Source organism: Lolium rigidum, chromosome 5 (genome assembly GCF_022539505.1).
Source record: "Lolium rigidum isolate FL_2022 chromosome 5, APGP_CSIRO_Lrig_0.1, whole genome shotgun sequence".
Lineage (NCBI taxonomy): Eukaryota > Viridiplantae > Streptophyta > Magnoliopsida > Poales > Poaceae > Lolium > Lolium rigidum.
In genome coordinates this window covers 109024417-109046200 of record NC_061512.1, presented here as the reverse complement: position 1 = coordinate 109046200, position 21784 = coordinate 109024417, and the positions used below count along the sequence as shown (strand labels likewise).

The following is a 21784-nucleotide window of genomic DNA, read 5'->3' as shown; positions in this document are numbered from 1 at the left end:
AAGCTTATTTGCACGGTGTAGACCCATGCTTGCTGTGAAAATGAGATCTGTTAGTACTGTAATTCATATGTTATTTATGCTTGTGCAGCTGCTATGTACTTGTGCCGGTGGCAAACATGGTCCTCATGCCTTCACCGCATGTGATTGCAGTAACCATGCATAATAGTTAATAGTAAACCTTATGTAGAAATTCAGTGCCAGAAGAACTTTGTAAAGAGCTACCATGCAGGTTGGTGTTAACAGGAATAAAGTGTAACACAGTGTACTATTAAGTTCACAATCCAGGAAAAATTATTTATGCTGCCATCAGCTACAAATCGATAACTATAGTTGCGTACTATTATTTTTACAATTTTCTTTTTGGAGCCTATTCAGAATATGACAATGATCTATGTTTTGCCTCTTGAACAATGCTTTTGCAAGTCTGCCCTTCTGTACCTTCCATGACTGTACTGCAGTGATTTTCTAAATCCAAGCAGTTCATTCATGACTTCGCTGTAGCATCTACCTCTCTTTGGTGACTTCTCCATCAACATTGCTGGCAGCAACATTGGCCCTCTTCTTCCTTTTGGATCTGGACTTCCTCTTCCTGTGCCTCCTACTTGTTTCCTTTGTTTCATCATTATGTCTGGGCATGCTGGGGTTTACATCTGCAGGAACAGACACACTTTCGACAACTGGTGTTATATCTTGGTTGGCTTCACTCAAGCTATCTTTTGAGATCTTCGAGTCACCATCAGGGTTGATTTCTTTCTCTGGTTCTCTATCAACTTTGCTGTCTTCTTTCTCAAGCAGCTTATTCCCGCTGCTGCGGTTGCTGACCTCGCCTTGTGGTGTCCTCCAATTTTCTTGCACCATCCTGTTCTTCTTTGCTGACGTCTTGACTGCTTGCCAAATGATGAAGCTCAGATTCCTCTAAATGTGTTCCCTTTGGAGGGGCATCTGAATCGTCTTGATTGGCATCACCTGTTTTCTCTTGTAACACATCATTTGGAGGGGCATCTGAATCTTCTAGATTTGCATCACCTGTTTTCTCTTGTAACACATCATTTGGAGGGGCATCTGAATCTCCTTGATTGGTATCACCTGCTTTTGCTTGTAATGCATCATCTTCAAAGTTAGTTGTGAACTTTACAAACTGTTCTTCTGAGGAACTATCTTCTTGGTGGTTGCTCTCGGATGCAGTGGTGTTGTAGGATTGCAGTTCTTCTGCTTGAGCAGGTATGGAACCACTGGGGTTTGTCTTTTCCTCGAGCACAACAGTCTCAGGAGTTACATCTTTGCTGTTCGTGCCATCAATTATCCTCTCATCTTGGAGGCTGCTCTCGGATGCAGTGGTGTTGTAGGAATGCAGTTCTTCTACTGGAGCAGGTATGGAATCACTGGAGTTTGCCTTTTCCTCAAGTGTCACGGTATCAGGATTTACATCTTGGTAGTTGCTCTCTGATGCAGTAGTGTTATAGAACTGATGTTCTTCTGTTGGAGCAGGTTTGGTATCACCAGACCGTGCAGAATTGTCAAGTGCTACAGTTTCAGAAGCTGCATCTTCATTATTTGTGCCTAACACAGCATTGCCACTGACTTCTGTATCTGGTATCTTGGTGTCCTGGAACTTGGTCTTGATCTCTTCAAGCTCAGCTTCTTTTCTTTGCAGGAGTTCCTTTATAGCTACCATCTGGTCAGGGCCTGAAGTAGCTACAATCTCTTTCATTTGGTTGATATGGTTCTCTTTCTCCACAAGAGCTGCCTCCAGTTCTTTCTGAGTATTGGTGAGGTACGTGGTGGTTGTTTCTGAATTCATGACCTTGTTTTTCAGTTCTGTCCTCTCAATACTCAGGATAGACGTTTTAGCTTGCAGTTCATCCACTTTTCTCCTCATCTCTTTACTAATTTCCTTTTCGTTCTGTTCAAGTAAAATAACAATATTTGGCTAATGAGATATTGTTGACTTTGAAAATCAGGTTTGTGAACAAACCAAATAAGTTATCTATAGAGCACACTAAGTCACTAACGTAATAAGCAGATAGTTTATGCTCTGCACATGCTAGTGCTGCAACTATGGGAGTATCTATGATCCACAAATGAATATCCTTCTCATAGCTAGCCTTAGGTGGTAAATCAAGAAGACATTCAATTAAATCGTATATGCTTAGATCGATGTGATGCTCTCATATGATACCTCCAGCTCAAGGTTCTGTGCAAAGGCTGTTTAGTACGGAATGGAAGTCTTTTGCAAGATTGATAGCTATTATTGCATGATGGATTACAGATATCTTTTGTGAATGCAGTCGTGTTCTATCGGTACTTCTGTTAGTTGGCTTTTTGAGTATCTGCAGAAGCTACATGTCATGAGAGTATAGCATATGTCCTATAGGGAGGCTGAACTATGTTTGGTACTTGTATAATCTCTGAACATCATAAATTGAACATCGATGTTGATTTCTAATGCAAGACTTTCATCTACTGATGATGAGAATTATATTCATTAGCCCAGAGATATTAGTTATTTGGATCTGCAAATATTAGCACTTGAGGATGTTTGGCTCGATGTTGCATAGGCATGCGTGTCCTAGGACCACATGTATGCGATGACAGATCCTCAAGCCCACCTCTTCAATGGAGTGACCAATTCTCAGTGTTCCATGAGCCCCATTAGTGAACAAGAGGAGTGAATTGATTGTTGGTTAGATGCATAGAGCACTTCGGAGTTCAGGTGATAAATCACTAAAGTGGGGCAATCATAATCTACTGGCAGTAAAACTATTCTTAGTTTCTGTAACTAAACAAGCACATCGAAGTTAGCAAAATAATTCTGATGCATGGCATGCCAGAAACCATATCCGTACCTCGAGGAGGGCTTGGAGTGACATGAGCTGCTGCTCGCGTTCCTGGAGGAGGATGGAGAAGACACGCCGCTCCCTCATCTTGTGCAGGACGCCGACGCTCAGCGTGGCAGCGCCGATGGCCATCAGCAGCAGCAGCAGATAGGGGAGCCTCTTGGTGCTGCTCATTGTGTAGCCTCTTGGTTTGTGCTTACCTGCATCCATCTCCATTTTCGTGTGCACCCTCTGACTAGCACCCATCGAGGATCTCCAGTCTTGCTCTGTTTATTGCAGACTGTGACAAACAGCTGTGGCAGTAGTGTGAAGGAACTTGACCTTCTTTTTGGTAGCTTACATTCTGGAAAGGAAAAGTAACTTGCTTAGGAACGGAGGAACAAGACTCTGGGATGTTTCACTTACCCCAAGGTGAGGCACATGCTCTTGAATCTTGATGGCTTGATTTATTTTGGCCTCAGGGAGGTCGGAGTGTAAAGTTTGGTTCCCTTTGACTTTTGTTAGTGCCTCGTATGACATTAGCAGTAACTGTGTTGCTTGCATTTGCATCTGGTCTCACAGTGAAGATATCTCTGATCAGAAGTTTTTTCATAGAGCTGAGCCACAGCTGTCATACGCTGTACGCTACCATGTTTATGCTCTTCGTTCTGTACTTCTGTATGGACAAATAGGTACATTACATATCTAAGCGAAAGCTGCAAACTCGTCGTAATGACAAAAAAAACACAATAATACTTATCTTTGACCAGGAAAATGAAGTAATTCATGAGCAGAAACTGACTCGTTACAAGAAGATGGCTTCATGAATCTTAAAATTAGGAAATATAATCTTCGTAAAAAGTGACACAATGTTCTGTGTAGTGCTTATAGCAGACTCAACAATTGATGTGGACTATTAAGTAACAAAAATTGTAATACAAAAATATAAGAAAGAATTGCCCTAACACTAGCAATGTGGAGTCATTGCACACGAAAGAAATCTTCCAAAATGAAGTGTTGTGGCAGTCATCTGTCTCCTTGAATTGGCAAACTCATACAGCTGGTATATAGTACATCGATTACAAAGCACTTCTAACTCATCCTACTGTTCAAAGTGGTATCCTAATGAACTGGCAAGTTGATTTCAGAAGCTATGCAAATGAGGCTCTGGCTTGAAGTTATGCTCACAATCAATGAGTGGAGCCTGCTGAACTCTTAACAACTTTGAAATGTCTCTGTTGTTTTAAATCCTTGGTCGGTTCAACCAAAAGAATTTTATGAGTATGATGGTTCCTGCATTAAGGAATTCCTTTTGTGAATTCATGTCAGATCTGATAGCATCAATAAGAAGCAAATTATGAAAATTACCTGATGATTCCCACTTCAATCAACAAGCACTGACCAATCAGTTATAGCTAGCGAAGAGCCTACGCCATTCTGAAAATGGGAAGTGTTCTGGCTATATGACCTTCAGAACTTCACCCAGGACAAGAGCCCACTGTGTCCAATGTGTTCCTCCCTGCATTGATACATTTCAAGGGAGAATAGGCATCAGTGCAGGGGAGAAGGCGGACTTGATGGCCCAGGCTATCAGCCTCAAACTTGGTGTCCATTAGAGTCTGTTGTTCATTAGTACAAGTAATCAGGATGCAAGGGTGCCAATTCTCAACTGACCTGACAGAACACAGCGTATGGGTCTCTTAAGGGCCCATCACACGACAGCTCACTTGTGCTTCCATCCATGAATGTCCCGTCCGCAAAAATGACCTGATTCAAGTGAACTAATAACTCTTATATCAAAGCATAAAAAACTATGCAGAAAACCCAAACATAGTGTCTGGGGCAAAATTTCTTTCAGTTAGAGCAAAATAGTAGATACGGAATAAACTACCCTCAAATATATTATAAAAAATAGTAAACGAAAACCACAAGCACACATTTATAGAGGGAGGTATGCAACCATACCTCCGAAGCATAACCAGGAGTTTCCCCAGCAGTTGGCTTAATAAACGATCCTACTGGGCAAGTTTGTTGAACAACTTCACAAAACGCTATGAGTCTCTCCCTGTTGCCAAGCTCTACTGCCTGTAGGAAAACAAACAATTTTGTTACTTCCCCAGTCTTAAAATGCTGCGACACTATCACTGACAGGCAGAGACTACTAATGTTTTGAATAGCCTGGTTGACCTTCTGTCAAGATTAAATTTTGCTTAGATGGTTTATAGTTTCTTCAGCGATTTGTTCTTCATGAGATTAAAATCAGAATACTGGCACCATTTCATCAATTCTTTATTCTTTATTCATGTTGATTGCAATCTGTTTTCCCTACATCAGCCTTCTGAACATGTGACATATTGCAGTAGATATGCTGATTTATCCAAGACTAAGTTCTAATGTTGTGTGAACCATTGATAGTTTGGTACAGTCATATCTTGCTCATGCGAATATTCATGTGCCAGTATATTAATGTAAAACTATTTTTAGACTAACTGTAATGTTGAAATTCAGGCAACCTGGACAATATCATGCCGCGGAACCCTCGGAAGTGGTTGAACTCTATAGCCATTGGCTGACATGACCTCTGCAATCAGCAAACCACCCTGTGGATAGTATAAGACTGTCACTTACAATTGCATACATAAATTAAGCAAACCTACTTTTACTGCCTCTCCAACCATTTGTGGAGCAAGAAACAAGCCCTGAAACAGCGCTCGCATAACATGGCCAGGTGCCGAGCCGAACTCCACCCCAAGGCCAGGCGCGGATAGGCGAGCCGCAGCTGCTGCAACCAAATCTTTCTTCCCAGCTACATAACCGCCACAAGGCGCGATAGTACCTCCAGGGTTCTTTATCAGGCTACCGGCGATCAAATCTGCTCCCTGCCATGCAGATGCCCAATCAGGTGAGAACTTCTCTGTTATGCATATGATGTTCATCATGAACATACCACCATTGGAGGTTCTGATGTCTCAACGAATTCACCATAGCAGTTGTCCACCATGACCTTGCAGTTTGGATTTTGCATCTGCAGTGAGACCCAAATCATCAGTGAAACGAGTAAACTAGGTATGGAATATGCTGCCCCTCTAAATTCAGAAGACAATCTTGCCTTGATCAACTCTATGGCTCTACGGATATCAGATACGCTCAGGCTTTTACGCCACGAATAACCGCAAGACCTCTGTATGAGTGCGCATCCCGTCTCCGGTCTGATGGCATCCGCAAGCGCGTCCCAGTCAAGGCCACCATCTTCTGCGAGCTACAACTGAATCCCCATCAGTAATCCATCAAAAGCACAATGTGGCACTGTGTGAGTGACACACAGCTGTAGGTGGTTGCCATGGAAGAAAGTGACTCACTGGAACTTCTCGGTAGGTCACTCCGAAGTCCTTGAGCGACCCTACGTTGGCCGACCCTCTGATCCCAATGACCTCCTCCAAGGTGTCGTAGGGAGGCCCGGCGACCGCCAAGAGCTGCAGGAGCTGTCATCATCAGCTGGTCCAGCAGAAACAATGTCAAAATCTGTTACTTGGGCTCTGTCATGTCCCTTACCTCGTGTCCAGGACGCAAGAGCGCGAACAGAGCACAGGCGATGGCGTGCGTGCCGGAGAAGAACTGACAACCAGCAAGAACGAAGTCGTCAGTGGGAGCTCAGCTCTGTCGGGCTCTGCAATGAAATGTGGGAAGGGAGGGGGAAATAACCTGGGGACGCACGATGGCGGCCTCGGCGCCGACGACGTGGGCGAAGACGGAGTCGAGCGCCTCCCGGCCGCCGGCGTCGTCGTGGCCGTACCCCGTCGACCCACCAAAGTGCTGCAGTTCACATACAGGTGCCCGCGCGTCATCGTCAGCGAGAAGGAGGAGGGATTAGAGCGGAGAGAAAGAGAGGTTGCGTACGTGGGGCGCGACGCGGGCGGCGCGGAATGCGGCGGAGACGCGGGAGGAGTTGACGGCGAGGGCGCGGTCCACCTCCCGGAACTCCGCCTGCAGTGACTCCACCGCGCGGGACACCTCCGGGTGGAACGCCTCTGACGCTGCGGCGTGCGGCCGCACCGTTCTCCTCCCGCGAGGCCGCGCGAAGGGGGAGGAGGTCAGGGTGGTGGCTGTAGCCGTCGACATCGCCGCCGGCGACAGCAACCCACCCATTTGGCCTGCCTAGCTCTGAACGTGAGACTGTTATCCGAGTTTGTGGCTTCGCCGCTTCAGTGTTTGTCTCCCACCTAGTTCCGGCCCAACACAGCCCACCTAGGCGCGGCCGAACACAAGCTACTCAAGCCCGGCCCAACATTGCCATTTGCACAGCTGCACGAAAGGCTCATGCTTCAAGCATCAGAAATGTCCAATTGTCCATGATTCCTTCCCGTCCCTGTTGCTCACCTCCTGACGCAAGAACAGCAGTCTCATTACCACGAGATGGGACAGTTTCCATTCTCAGAACTCAGAAGACCACGCAAACACAAACGAAGCTTTCACTGAACCGAAAGACAACACACCACACACCACCAAAAAGTTGTGGCCTTGTGGGTATGGAACAACGGAGCTAAGCTAAGCAAAGCATGCACGTTCACAAGGAACGTCAAAACAATGCTTGCACTCAAAGAAGCCTCGCCGCCTTACTCTTCAGGCTCCCTATATCACCACCTGTACTAGCTTCTCTGATCATCAAATTCAGGCACCTTGAACGAGATGAGATTGATGGCATTGTCAATGGCCTCCAGCGCGTCCCTGCTAGCGGCGGTGCTTGGTCTGGTCCTCGCGTCGGCGCCGGTGGCGCGGTCCTGGAGCACGGAGGGGCACATGCTCACATGCCAGATCGCACAGGTAAAATAACACTTGTCGTTCTGTTTTATCCTAGGTTGTGGGAATATGCATTGTCAAGTGGTAACTGTATTGGGTGATTCTGTTGCAGGGTCTGCTCGAGCCTGCTGCCGCACACGCCGTGAAGAACCTACTCCCGGAGGAGGCGGGCGGTGACCTGTCCGCACTCTGCGTGTGGCCCGACCAGGTCAGGCATTGGTACAAGTACCAGTGGACCAGCCCGCTGCACTTCATCGACACCCCTGACAAGGCCTGCAACTTCGTCTACTCGAGTATGTTTCCCTGCTGAGAGCGAGCACTACTGTAAACTCTCTTTTGAATTTCTGAATTGTCATGATCCTGATGTTCATCCAATGAATGGGCAGGGGATTGCCATGACCCCAGTGGCGCCAAGGACATGTGCGTTGCCGGTGCCATCTCCAACTTCACGTCGCAGCTCATGCACTACAAGCACGGCAGTGCTGACCGCAAGTGTAAGCTACCGACAGTGTGTTGATCTCAGCCAGCGTTCCTGTACAACTGTTCTGAGGTCTGATGGATGCTTGTTTAAATTTCATCTGATTGCCAATGCAGATAACCTGACTGAAGCACTGTTATTCTTGTCACATTTCATGGGAGATGTTCATCAGGTAACTTTTCTTAAATCTGGTATTCTATATAGATCAATCTCCAACATAATTCCTCGAAAACAAATCATCTGACATAATTTGTATTGTCCGTCCAGCCCATGCATGTGGGGTTCACAAGCGACCAAGGGGGCAATGCAGTTAACCTACGCTGGTTCAAGCACAAATCCAACCTCCATCATGTAACCAACTCCCGTGATAATTAAGTAGACACAGTGACATGTGGCAAACAACATGCCAATTAGCTTAACTCTTGACCTGTGAATTACACTGCGATATATTTTCAGGTATGGGACAGGGAGATAATACTCACAACACTCGCCGAAAACTACGCCAAGGACATGGGCGCATTCCGAAAGGACCTCGAGCACAACATCACCAAAGTAAGTGAAACTGAACCGGCACACAAAACCTACTCTTCAAAGCCCGTAAACATGAAATTCACAGGCTAGCTAGCTAATTTCCTGTATATGTCTCCTCCAGGGTACATGGTCTGACGACGCATCTTCGTGGAGAGATTGCACCGACCTCTCGTCTTGCCCAACCAAGTAAGCATATACTTCAGAAGAATTACATTTTTTGCCATTTGGATGTTCTCTTGAACAGTTCATTCATCTTGATGCGACAGGTATGCCACTGAGAGCATAGACTTGGCTTGCAAATGGGGATACAATAGTGTCCACGACGGGGATACACTGTCTGGTAAACTCTCAGTCTGCTGCTGCTCCATCCAACTCTTGTTCGTGCCATTAGATTACGAATGTATCATGATTGGCATAAACTTTCTGAATGAAGCAACTAATCATGAGACGCCACCATCGTTTTGTAATCTGCAGATGATTACTTCAGTTCGAGGCTCCCAATCGTGACGCGGCGGATCGCGCAGGGGGGAGTGAGGCTGGCCATGTTCCTGAACCGTGTCTTCGGGGAGCACAAGCGCGACGTGGCTGCGCCGCTGCACTTGGCCGTTGATGATGAGCTCTAGCCACAGATTTACGCACCCGACGTCGATGCTGTATATTCCTGTCACAGCCGTTGCATTCGTGTTATGCTTAACCTGACTTGGGGACGATGGTGCCTAGACTGTGCTAATTAATCGTACGGGAATGGTCAAATGGTTCCTGAATAAATGAATGTGAATAATGTACGCGTCTCCGTGTAAACATTTGATTTAGCAAAATTTTAGGGAAATTCATAAAGAGCGAACGTTCGGATTTTAACATGGAGGAACGAGTTGCAAGTGTTGGATTTTGGAAGCCACAGACAACTCCTGAATGGTCGGCCCGGCAAAACGTTCGCTCAATGTTTGTTTCTTATTTATTTTTAGTAAATTGTTATAATCAAATACGGTATGCATGATTACATATACACAAGCCTTCAAACAATGTTGGTCAAAACTGGTTGCTAAACTTGGACCTTAGATTCCAGTACTTGAACTGGTTGGAGAATTTTTTTTCTTTCTTAGCACAATGTTCAGACCAATCGCTTCGCACCCAAATTTGGTCATTAATTAGTTAATAAAAATAAAGGGATAATTACAGTAAAAACAATGAGAAAATTAAAAATGTATATATGAAAAAAAATCATCATCACTCCACTAAAATAGGTTTGAGGCTGCCTCGGAAGATTGGTCTTTCACTAATGGAGCATCTCAGCCCTAGCCTTGAAGTTGAACATCCGGGGATATCTAAATATTGAACCAGTGATTAAAAAGAGTCAGGATGGCATGGTGGGCCCTCGTCTCCAAGAAAACCACCTCATGCCTCCCGATGCGGGTTTAGGTCGAACATCTTGACACTGCGCCTTTGTTGCGGGTTTAGGTCATCGCCGCTGCCCAAGACGGCTACGTGCTCCGGCGTTCGTCGGTGACCTTCACCGCATAATGTTGGCATCTTGGGTACGTCGACCATTGACCTCCAGGGAGTATTCGCAAAGGGTGCGAAGCTGACGCTCCACGGGTTGTCGCACATGGTTTCGTTGAGTGGCGATGTCCACAAGAAAGTTGTGTGCATGGCGGCTTTGAGTTGGACGATTGGTATGGTCTCGACATGTGGAGATGACGACACAAGGTGACTTTGTTCTTGGTGATGCTCTTTCAGAGCCACATTTCAGATTTAGGGGTGAAAACCCTAGGTCTAACCTTCATTGGTTGTATCTGGTAATGGCGTCTCTCTAGTCTTTATTTTTTAAAGGCAATGTCTAGATATTGTTCGGACCTTGCGCACAATTACCTTCTTGGAGGCGGTAGTTTGGAGAACTTTTTGCAGTCTAGGTGTCGCCAATGGTGCTGGTTTGTTTTTCTCTATACTAGATCTTCATAGAATCATAGTGTGTTGTTCAAGGTGCAGAGGCTGTCTATTTGTATCAGTTTGATACGGAGTATTAATACTATATATTTTTTTTGTCAAAAAAAATATTCATGCTTTGGGTTTGGATTCTGCGTGGAGGTAGGCGAAGCCGTTTATCTGGCGCGAGCGCGGGCCCACCTGTCGGCGGGTACGTGGAGCGCCCGCTGACCAGGTTGAGGAGAGCTGGAGCGACCTCGACGGCCCTGCCGCACATGCATGGTGTTCGTTCGTTTCTTCGGTTTTCTGCCTTCTCCGATTCCGATCCCGTCGCGGCGTTCCGTCCATCGATCCGTCGCGTCTCCCCGTCCGGTTCGTATATGTGACTGATTGATGGCGGCGACGACGAGGGTGCTCGGATCCAAATCGCCAGACTGCTTCCAGTACCGAGACCCTAATTCCTGGTATACATTCATTCTCTCATCACATCGCCTCCTTGGTTTCCCTCTAACTTCTTCAGTTCGTCGCCATATATATATAGGATGTGATCGATGTAGCCATCGACTTCCTCTGAATTACGTCTTCGTCGTACCATCACTACTGCATTTTTTTTTCTCTTGTTTTCAAGAAAAACTTTCACTACTGCGTTTGGTGAAATTTGTCCGTTCGCATTAAGATCTCATCCCCCAAAAGAAACTCTGAATGACACCTGTCGCAAAATGTGCAAGATTGTAGAGAATAGAGTTAGGCCATTTGTCATGAGATACTTACAAATTCAGAAGTGAAGCGAATGCATACCCCTTCTTATAGATTATGTTTGTTCTTGTTTTACAAATCATAACGTCTTGCCCATCTGCAGGATTTGCTTGACTGAGCTTGCAAGCGATGTGGTCGTCGAGGTAGGAGAAGTGTCTTTCCATCTCCACAAGGTAACATTACATTTGCAACATCTATCTCCATGTGTTAATCTCTGTCCTTCCTCCAAACAAAACTCTGTTCGTTGATGCTTCCCAGTGTTGAATGGTTACATCATCCTCAAAATTTAGAATTCAGTTGCACTTGCCACATGACATGATTATCAATATGATTAATTTTGACTGCATCCTACTCGTAACTTATACTGGCTCCTCCACTGACTTGTAGTTATTCACCTCGCGGCACATTTTCATCTTTACTGACAACACTGTGACTTTTCTCTGAATATTTTCATCCAGTTCCCACTGATCAACCGCAGCAGCACGCTGCAGAAGTTCATCACCGAGTCCTCCACCGCCAGCACAACAACCTCCGACAGTGCCAACCCGTGCACCGTGCACCTCGACGACCTCCCGGGTGGCCCGATCGCCTTCGAGCTCGCGGCCAAGTTCTGCTATGACGTCCGGTTCGAGCTCAACGCCGCCAACGTCGTCCCTCTGCGCTGCGCCGCCGAGCACCTCGGCATGGCCGGCGAGGGCAACCTCGTCGACCACGCGGAGTCCTTCTTCCACCGCGACGTGCTCGGGAAGCTGGGACGCCACCGTGCGCGCGCTGCAGGCCTGCGACGGCGCCGACGGCGACGTGCTCCCGCTCGCCGAGGACCTCCTCCTCGTGCCCCGGTGCATCGAGTCGCTGGCGAGCAAGGCGTGCGCCGACCCGACGCTCTTCGGCTGGCCCATGGTCGAGAACTACACGGCGAGGAGCAGCGTCGATGGAGCCGCGGCGCCGCCGGTGATGTGGAACGGGATCAGCACCTCCGGGAAGCCGCGGTCGCCGGGCGCCGGGTGGTGGTACAGGCAGGCGTCGTCGCTGCGGCTGCCGGTGTACAAGCGGCTCATCTCGGAGATGCGGTCCAGGGGCATGAGCCCCGAGGGCATCGCCGGCTCGCTCACGCACTACGCCAGGCGGCATCTCGCCGGGCTGAACCGGCGCGACGTCGTCAGCGGCGACGCGTCAGAAACGGCGGCCGCGCCCTCGGACGACGTCGTCGGCGAGCAGCGGGTACTGCTGGAGGAGATCGTCGCGCTGCTCCCCGCCGAGAAGGGCGTCGCCGCGACGAGGTTCCTGCTCGGCATGCTCCGTACGGCAACGGTGCTGCACGCCGGTCCCGCATGCCGGGACGTGCTGGAGACGCGCGCCGGCGAGCAGCTGGAGGAGGCGACGCTGGAGGACCTCCTGATCCCCAACACCGGGTACTCCTCGGAGACGCTCTACGACGTGGACTGCGTGCAGCGGATGCTGGAGCAGTTCCTGCTGTCGAACACTACGGCGTACGGCGCCGACGGCCGCTCACCGGAGATCACGGCGGACGAGGTCCCCTCCGGCGAGCTCATGCCCGCCAGCACGGTGGCCAGGCTCGTCGACGGGTACCTCGCCGAGGTCGGCACGGACGCCAGCCTCAAGTCCACCAAGTTCCAGCAGATCGCCGCGCTCGTCCCGGACTACGCCCGCTCCCTCGACGACGGCCTCTACCGCGCCATCGACATCTTCCTCAAGGTAATCATAAACCGCCGTGGCCGGCCATGGATGCATGTTCTTGAGCTTGCATTTGATGCGTTTGTGCGTGCATGGCAGGCGCACCCGTGGCTGACGGAGTCGGAGAAGGAGCAGCTGTGCCGGCTGATGAACTGCCAGAAGCTGTCGCTGGAGGCGTGCACGCACGCGGCGCAGAACGAGCGGCTGCCGCTGCGGGTGGTGGTGCAGGTGCTCTTCTTCGAGCAGCTGCGGCTGCGCACCACGATGGCCCGCTGGTTCTTCGTCGCCGACAACAATGCCGCCGTCGACCAGGGCTCCCCAAGCTCCCGCCAGAAGAGCTGCGACGAGCTCGACTTCACTGCGGCGTCGGAGGACAATAACTACGATGACGACGAGGTCCTGGTGTACACGCCAGGGAACAGCGATCAGCAGGAGTCGGCGATGAGCGTGGAGGAAATCAGGCAGAGGGTGGTGGAGCTGGAGGATGAGTGCTCCGGCATGCGGGAGGAGATGCACCGGCTCGAGAAGCCCAAGGGCGCGCTGGGTAGGCTGTTCAGGAAGCTCGGGATCGGCGGCGGCGGCAGGCCGTCGCAGCAGCAGCCGCGGCTGCCAAGCTCCGGCGCCGAGAAACGGAGCAGGTTCTTGGATTTGGGGTGTTGATTTTGTAAGATACTTTTATGTACTCCGTAGTTCGATCGCATGTTGTTTTCAAATTGTAGAATATAGGTAGCTCATTAATTGGTTCGGTTGTTTTTGGCAGAAATAAGAATTTTAGAGCGTGTCTATTCTTTTTCTTTAACAGTTGAACTTCCTTTAGTTGCTGTTTGTTTCAGTGTTTTGGATGGAAGCAGATATACTATATAATATACAGAATCAGAACATACATTACTCTGTAATCAGGACGTTAGCTTGCTGAAAGCATATCGCTCTCCCAAGTACACAGTTGAATTACATAGTTCCAACGTTAGCAAATGCAGTTTCCGAAGAAATAAAAGGCTGAGCAAATGCACCACCAGTTAAACAACGACATATGTCAGCAGATTCAGCACACTGTAAACACAAACCACATGGTATTGGTGTTGCAGGATTAAGGTTTCATCTTCAGCAAAAATGTTGAGAGATCTATCCGAACGTAGCCTTTTCTCTGGTGACTACAATAGCAAGGTATCCAGTAGCTATACCGCAAAACTTATTCTCTCTGTTTACAGGGAGGACTAGGATCATGCTTTTGCAACATGGAACACGCAGGGTATTGTACGTCTGCAACTGGCATGTAAATCTCTCCGAAAAAGGGGGAAATGGTGATCAAGATCAGGAAAATGTAATCGAAGAGGCATACGAGTGAAGCAGCGCAAGGGTCTGCTCTGCTATTGCACGTTTCTTTGCTTGGTTCACCCACTCGGAAGCAATTTCCTCTGCTTCAGTCCCTTGCAGCCCTCCTGTCAGAGCATCGGCCGCTGCACTCAAGTCTCCAGCTACAATCAAGTTCTCCACTCTGCTTATAAGGGACTCGATACCATCTCCAGATTGATCCTCTTTGATCTGAAAACCAGTTGCACCATATTTAAAAGCCTTAGTTTGATAATTGAAGGATATCTCACCAGTGCAGGTATATTTTATTAAGGATAACCGAATTTACTAATGGATGATCACAAGTACAATTGTACTGGTGCCATTGAGAAACAAACAAGGACAATCTGATTGTAGTCATGCAAGAAAGATCCAAAGGATAACTGCTCTATCCAAGCCTGGTGGAGACCCCAGGGGTCAAGTAGAACTACCACAAGTCAAAAGTGTGGAGGCTCTATGCCTGAACTTGACATTAGATACTGCTATTGATTTTTTTTTTTTTTTTGAGGAATAATTCAATAGCAGTATCTAATGTCAAGTTCTTGATCAGAAGATTCTGCTATTGAATTTTTTTTTTGAGATTCTGCTATTGAATTATTAGCACTAGATAGTGCTTGATCAGAAGATTCAGACACAAAATTTCAGGTAACTCAATATAGAATTTCTTATTCAGCAGTAGGAAGTTGTATTAACACACCTTGATGGTAGAAGCGACATGAGCAACAGCATGTGTCAGGATGCCTCCACCACCTGATGGTATAAGGCTGAAATGCCTGATTGTTTCCTTCAAGGAATTGAACTGCAACAAGAAATGATGGTAAGGGTAGCCAAACTAGTTAGATCAATAAGCATTCATGAAAACTGGTTGTCGTCATTGCATGATTAATAAGTATAGTTAAATACATTACATGGGAAAATATAACTTTGAACTACTATTTAGAGTCTCATAGGGGAATGGATACTTTTGTCATCAAATTTACTTGCATATCATCATATTTATTTTACATGTGACTAGAAAAATATTGGTTTTAAAAGATATGAAAGTCAAAGGTGTGCATTGCAGGGTGTACGTCTGAAAAAGACATTGTCTATTAGAAATAAATTTATTTTAGACGTAAGTATGTAACTAGAAAATATCAGTTAAAGCATGGGATGTTAAAGGAGCGCATTGCAGGATATAAGTCTGAAAAGACATTGTCTAGTAGAAACAAAATGAGTAATTAACATCTGCAAGCACATGATAATCTCTTCTATCCGAAATGATACACCAATCAGGAAAGCATTAGTATTACCTGAGTTTTCACACTAAAAATGTTGATGTTAAACAGCAGTACATCACACAAAAACTTACCTTTTGTTTTAACTCCATTCGGGTATCTGATCCATACTCGAGAACATCTTCTGGGAGCGATGAAAGAGCCAATTCTAAGAGTGAATCTTTGTCAATGCCTTCAAGAGATTTACGCAAAAGATCCACCTCTGTCCGGATTGGTGAGCCACTGGATAGAGCTTCTTCTAGAGCAAGAGTGCCCTGCAGAGAATTTAGAATTATGCCACTAGAAAGACTGAAAGCAGAGGGCGAGAAAGAAATATTTAAGCTTTCAGTAATTAGAAGCAGGCACGTGATGGTAACAAAGAGAACTTACTAGAGCAAGCTTATGAACTGAATGACTCTGACGAGCTTCTTCGGACCGTGCATAGAATGCCATGCACAAAGCATCTATCTGAAAAACAAGCCAAAGAACGAATCAAGAAAGCTGAAGTTGTACAGGCTGAACAAATTCTTGGTCTAACAGCCATACTTGGAAGATAAAACAGTGTTCACCTAGTTACAAACTTAGGAAAGAAGAAGTCCCTTCCCTTGCATGCCCTACTGTAGATAATCATGCAAGTATGCATACGACCAACTAATTGCTAACCGGCATATCTCTAAGGTGGGCTAGGGTACTGGGGTCACAGCATGCCAACCTCTAAAAAACGTTTCCAACATTGCCTACACTACAAAGAAGAGATGGTACAGGTTCATACATTGAGATTTGCTTCAGCAATCTGTTCGATCTGGGATGCTTTCTCTTTTGCGAGAGCTGCAGCCAGTTCAGCTTTTGCCAACTCCTTTACCTTCTCAACTTCTTGACTTGCTTCCTCATCCTATTAAGTCAGCAACAGTACAGTTACATAATGCACAAATGCAAGGACTAGAAAATTTATGGTGCATGTAAGGAAATTTGACAGACCTTCTGTTGCAACTCCTCCGCTAGTTTTTTTTCAGATTTTTCTTTAAGTTCTTTAATAGCGGCAGCAGCCTTGTCTTTCTCTTTCTTCAGTTCCTGAAGTAATATCATGAAATTCAAAACGCCACAAAAATAAAGAATGCTTCTGATATTAAAACACAAACAAGAAATCTAGTATAATACTCCCTTTGATCCATAATAAGTGTCTTAAACTGAGTACAAAAGTTGTACTACCTTAGTACTAAATCCCCAACACTTATTATGGATCTGAGGGAGTAATATATATTGACAAGAATAAAGAAAAACATGCACATGGTGCAAACATAATTCCGCTGTTTTGACTTTATTTGATCCATATTTCACTAACATTTGAGAGATATCATTGAACTTCAATCTCTACATGTGTATGTCATTGTCATATCCATATGGGGTGAAACATTTAAAGCTTTCACAAACCATATGCGTACAAATACCTGATTGGTCACAATAATGCCACCTGAATATATCAAACGAAAAATACTATCCAGATATTGACATTTTCATGAATTTTACTAATAATGCTACCAATTTTACGTCTAGCATATTGGCTCACATAGAAACACGAAGGCCTAGTACAGAATAAAATCAGAACAAAGCATATATGCCCCCACCTTATCCAGAATTGCTACCTCCTCCATGCGCATAAGCTCCCGAGCCCTGGTGTCCTTCAGCTGCGTTTCGTATTTCTCCTGACAAAACACAAAACATAAAACAAGAAATTGAATACTCTGAAGTGCTTTCTTCCATTCAGAAATATAAGGCATGTTTTGGTTGATCACATGGATTAAGAATGCAATGAAACCAAAAGATTGCTAGAGGGTAATAAAGATGGTATCCATGATATTAAACTACTAATGTCTTGGGAACAAGAGAGAGAGATAAGATAATGTAAGTTTTCAGCTAAAAATTTGAATAAAGAGGGAAAATAAATTATGGCGAAAGGGGGCAAAAGGGAGAAAATGTCATGAAATTCACATGCCAGCCTTAGGTATGTCATGCCTATTTGAATCCTATGGGAAGATGATGTGTATTTGATCGTAGCAAAGGAATTTTTCATGAGGTATTGAATCCTATGGGAAGATGATGTTTGTTTGATTGTAGCAAAGGAATTTTTCATGAGGTATGACCTAATGTTTTTTCCTATAGGATTTACACTACAAGATTCCTATAGGATTAGTTCCTATAGGATATCTTCCTACGAATCAAACAACTTGTGTAGGAAATTTCCCCATAGGATCCAAATCCTACACAGTTCCTATACAAATCCTATGAATCAAAGAAGCCCTTACATTGTTGGACAAGATCCCCCATATTATACCTTATATTTTTGCACTGGGAAGAATATAAGATCAAAAGATTCAATGCATATTGACATATGAATTAACAATAAAAACTTGAACTAATACAGCAGTACTGCAGCAGTTTTCAAACTGATGGGATGACCATGACAACTAAAACAGTTCAACAGTAATCTAAAAAAAAGAAGTTCAACAGTAATACTTTAAAACCATGACAACTAAAACAGTTCAATAGTAATACTGTAAAACCGTGCTACAGTTGAACCATGATGTGCAGAAAACAATGACCATAGCGAAGCACAAACATCACATGCAAATGAATGACAAACCTTCAACTTCCTTTTCTCTTCGGAATACTTGTAAGCATCTGCATCTGCCTGCTTTTTTTCAGCAGCATGAATAGCCTCTATAACATCGAGCATAATTTTCCCATCATCAGAAGCTTTTACACCATCAACAACGCCATCACTTCTAGTCTCCTTAGCACTCTGTTCAACAAGAGAAAAAGGATAAACGCATAAGCACCGAATATGAATAGTACGCACCATAAATTTATTTCCAACGACCTCTCTATCAATAGAAAATATTTCGTCAATTTGGCTCAGTCCAGTTTTTCAAAGGTAGGAGCACATACCACATCTTTAGTAATGCCAGGTTCCTCCTGTAGTAAATATGTCTCAGCAAGAGATTTCTGTTCACCTGCATCAGCAGCGAATGGATCCTACAGATAAGAATTTATTCAATTAGACGATTCTACCAGCATCAATTCCTACATACTATGAAACAACATCATAAAAAATTACAAAAGTAGATAAGACAGAAAAACGGTAGTGGCAGATCATGCAACATGGAACTAGTGGTGGGTAAGAGTAACTTATAAAAAACACAGGGCAATGTAAACAGAGACATTTTCAATTTTCAACAACCATGTGCTAGTTCTCGACTCACACTCACAGTGATATAACTCAAACCCAATATGCCAATACCACCGAGCTCTGCAGGTCAAATTCCAGTCGAATAAAAAATTCAGTAGTCGCAAACATAAATATACGACAGGTTTTTTTTTAGGGGAACGATACTCTTTATTGATCCATAACAAAATACTCCCTCCGTTTTTTTATATATAAGGCCACTAAGTATTCCGAGCCAAAACTTTGACTAACAATTTGATCGATAAAAAATAAGTTGTATAAACAAAAAACATATCGTTTGAAACATCTTTCAAATATGAATCCAATAATATACTTTTGGTGACATATAACTCATATTAGGTTGGTCAAATTATTAGTCAAAATTCTACCTCGAAATGTGGTGGCCTTACATATAAAAAACGGAGGAAGTACATAACTAATTAGGTTTATTATTAGGGGATTTCATTCAGATTTCCATTTCTATAAATAATTCTATGTAATCATTAAGCAAATAAGCATAGATCTATAAATATTGAAAAAGCAACACAACAACCCTTGTTAAGCCTGTAGAATCTGTCCCCAAGTGCAAATTTGTAATGAGAAAGTAGAAAATATACTGATATGTCAATCAACATGCAACTATGATGATAAAGCAGGGCATATAACAAGTTCAAAATGAACTCAAACCTTTGGTGCATCCGTATCTGCGTGCGAATCATGGGATGGACCAGCCATTGACGGGCTTGATTGCAAATGAGAAACTGTGCTGTCTAACTTGTCCGATTGTCCTGGAGCAACTTCACTGGCTGCCTTATCATTAACGACATTTGGCTTTGTATGAAAAGAGAGAGTATCTTGAGATGGCAATTTAGCATCAGACTCATGCTTATCTTGAACTTGGGTGAGAGTTTCTGTTTCTTTCTCTTCTGTGGGAGTAGGCTGCTCAACAGCAGCTGGACTCTCTGCTGCATTCATCTCTTTAGTTGGAAGGTCCTTGGGTGTTTCCTGAGCAATGCCATTGTTTGGATCTGACATGGTTTGTTTCTGATCAACCTTTTGTTCAAAGGGGGACTTCAGATTTTCATACATCTTTGTGAAATTTTGATCCCTGATGGTCGAAGGCAATTTTTTATCCTTAAGCTGAAGATCTATGTAGCCAGCTTGATGAGCAGCCACAGCAGCAGCACCAACTACCACAGTTCCAAGCAGAAGCTTTGAAACCTTGCTTCCAGACTGAGGAGGTTGTTCTTGAGGTTTCGGGACAGGATTCTGTGCCGAACTCTGTTGAGATGCTTTTGTTGAGTTTCTTCTGGATTGAAGGAATGTTGGACTTTGGACCTGATAAATAGGTTATTATGTCAAATTATTGTAGTTTACTCCAGCAATAGACAGGAAAAGGATGCAAGATTTTTTCCTAATTCTTGTGCAAAATTCCATAGCTAATAAAGGATTGGCATTACAAACCTAACTACAAAAATGTGTGCATTCATTGCACATGAAAAATGTCTGCATTTACGTAACTACTAGTACGCACATGAAAAAAAAAGAACAATACAGCAATTTCACCAGATCAAACCAACTCGCTGTAGATGTTTCTGCTTGCATTGATAATGTTACCAACAAATAAGTAACACTACATAATATGAAAAGAAGAAAGTGTGTAGTCCCATATATTTCTAGAGCATTTATCAAGGGTTTGCAAGTAATCAGTATTATGTATGAATAATAAATGCACAATTTAGAAAAATAAGACAGCAAATAACATGATTCGTGTGATCCCTATGTAAGTGGATTCTTTTATCACCACATTAAGATAAATGTGGCTCCTACTAAGTTCCAAATGTTGTTATAACTACCAGCATTACCAGTTTACTACACATGTATGTTCGCAACTGATTTAAAGTTCCATGACAGACCAGACATTTACTCAACTGAACAAATAGTACTTTGCGCAATTTGCTTGAACAAAAGAACTCCATTAAGCAATCAAGAATGTATGAATATCGATGGACAATCATTCACGAATCATGACAATCTTCTGTTAGTTTAGAGCGCATTTTCCAATTGCTTTCATCAAATGCAAGCAGAGGTAATTGTTAGCTCAAGCCCTCGCATCACCATAATAACCTTATAAAAGCTAAACAAGTAAGCTAGCTCACATGTCACAGCATTTTGCTCAAAATAATCCTTACTTAAAAAATCTTGTCTCAAATCAGAGGAGCGTTGCTAATACAGCTGACAGTACGAGTTAGCATTCCCAATCTAACCACATATAAGCAGACGACCTCCACTGGCAATCTAATCAGCGAATTCACCAATTCAAACCCATCGTAAGCTATCACAAGCAACCAAATTATCAAAACAGCTAACGCCTACCAGAGCAAAAAAACTCGATCAATTGCAACCTGCAGAGATATAGCCCTCTCATGGCTAATGGACATCGAGCCATCAGGATAGAGCGGGGACGCTTACCTCGCTGGAGATCGGTCTGGGGATCCTCGTGCGGGACCGCAGCGAGTACAGATCTCGCACGCTCCTGCAATAGCAGAGGGAGCCGGGCATTAGGCGTCGAAACCCTAATTCGGCGTAGCGAATACCTAGGTCGGTGCCTGTACCTGCGCAACATGGCGGGCGATGCCTCCGGTGACCTCCGCCCCTCGGTTTACTCGTCGCTGGGGAGGGTCGGAGGGAGCGTAGAGCGACGCGGCTCCGATCGTTATGCGGGGTTCGCCGCGTTTCGCCGGAGAGGCGGGCCGGCGCGGCGGGGAAGAGGCGGGGCGGCGGGAGGGGAACGAAGTGGGCAGCGTCCTTGTGCGGCGTCCAGAATCAGGCCCTTCGTGTTATGTTAGCCGAATTTTGAGGAGTAAATCTGAAATATCGTATTGGAAATCTTCTCATAAAATGTACATGAAAATTACTCAACTATTATGGATTAGAAAAAAAACGACTTGGGTCAATA

General features: G+C 44.9%; 3 protein-coding genes and 2 pseudogenes across 3 annotated transcripts; 2 read left to right on the top strand and 3 right to left on the bottom strand.

The window, feature by feature from the left end:
* Nucleotides 1–339: 339 nt before the first annotated feature.
* LOC124657961 lies at nucleotides 340–3472 on the bottom strand (annotated as a pseudogene).
* A 177-nt stretch (nucleotides 3473–3649) lies between these two features.
* On the bottom strand, nucleotides 3650–6962 carry LOC124656247 (uncharacterized protein YnbB-like). The gene is made up of 12 exons (XM_047195027.1): nucleotides 6714–6962; nucleotides 6519–6629; nucleotides 6369–6431; nucleotides 6176–6289; nucleotides 5926–6075; nucleotides 5764–5841; nucleotides 5474–5695; nucleotides 5330–5416; nucleotides 4782–4901; nucleotides 4491–4583; nucleotides 4185–4335; nucleotides 3650–4109 (listed from the first exon to the last, which is right to left on the bottom strand). The coding sequence occupies exons 1-11, from the start codon at nucleotides 6960–6962 to the stop codon at nucleotides 4276–4278; spliced, it is 1347 nt and encodes a 448-aa protein (XP_047050983.1). The 3' UTR covers nucleotides 3650–4109; nucleotides 4185–4275.
* Nucleotides 6963–7523: 561 nt separating this feature from the next.
* Nucleotides 7524–9537, top strand: LOC124655287 (endonuclease 1). Its single transcript, XM_047194207.1, has 9 exons — nucleotides 7524–7637; nucleotides 7726–7906; nucleotides 8000–8107; nucleotides 8208–8263; nucleotides 8359–8442; nucleotides 8548–8643; nucleotides 8744–8808; nucleotides 8889–8962; nucleotides 9097–9537. The coding sequence occupies exons 1-9, from the start codon at nucleotides 7524–7526 to the stop codon at nucleotides 9243–9245; spliced, it is 927 nt and encodes a 308-aa protein (XP_047050163.1). The 3' UTR covers nucleotides 9246–9537.
* A 1401-nt stretch (nucleotides 9538–10938) lies between these two features.
* Nucleotides 10939–13656, top strand: LOC124656246 (annotated as a pseudogene).
* Nucleotides 13657–14069: 413 nt separating this feature from the next.
* Nucleotides 14070–21569, bottom strand: LOC124652189 (MICOS complex subunit MIC60). Its single transcript, XM_047191208.1, has 12 exons — nucleotides 21441–21569; nucleotides 21298–21361; nucleotides 19513–20163; nucleotides 18549–18635; nucleotides 18244–18402; nucleotides 17228–17305; nucleotides 16581–16673; nucleotides 16375–16494; nucleotides 15993–16070; nucleotides 15698–15877; nucleotides 15044–15145; nucleotides 14070–14538 (listed from the first exon to the last, which is right to left on the bottom strand). The coding sequence occupies exons 1-12, from the start codon at nucleotides 21449–21451 to the stop codon at nucleotides 14308–14310; spliced, it is 1854 nt and encodes a 617-aa protein (XP_047047164.1). The 5' UTR covers nucleotides 21452–21569; the 3' UTR covers nucleotides 14070–14307.
* Nucleotides 21570–21784: the final 215 nt, after the last annotated feature.

Excerpts from the sequence above, each read along its gene's own strand:
- LOC124656247 (XM_047195027.1), bottom strand. The coding sequence starts at position 6,962 with ATGGGTGGGTTGCTGTCGCCGGCGGCGATGTCGACGGCTACAGCCACC. Across the intron at positions 5,417-5,473 it reads TGGTTGGAGAGGCAGTAAAA|GGTGGTTTGCTGATTGCAGA; the intron begins GTAGGTTTGCTT and ends TACTATCCACAG. Across the intron at positions 4,336-4,490 it reads CATACGCTGTGTTCTGTCAG|GGAGGAACACATTGGACACA; the intron begins GTCAGTTGAGAA and ends GTATCAATGCAG.
- LOC124655287 (XM_047194207.1), top strand. The coding sequence starts at position 7,524 with ATGGCCTCCAGCGCGTCCCTGCTAGCGGCGGTGCTTGGTCTGGTCCTC. Across the intron at positions 8,264-8,358 it reads TCATGGGAGATGTTCATCAG|CCCATGCATGTGGGGTTCAC; the intron begins GTAACTTTTCTT and ends TTGTCCGTCCAG. Across the intron at positions 8,809-8,888 it reads CTCTCGTCTTGCCCAACCAA|GTATGCCACTGAGAGCATAG; the intron begins GTAAGCATATAC and ends TTGATGCGACAG.
- LOC124652189 (XM_047191208.1), bottom strand. Across the intron at positions 18,403-18,548 it reads CTGGCATTACTAAAGATGTG|AGTGCTAAGGAGACTAGAAG; the intron begins GTATGTGCTCCT and ends CTTGTTGAACAG. Across the intron at positions 15,878-15,992 it reads CAGTTCATAAGCTTGCTCTA|GGCACTCTTGCTCTAGAAGA; the intron begins GTAAGTTCTCTT and ends AATTCTCTGCAG.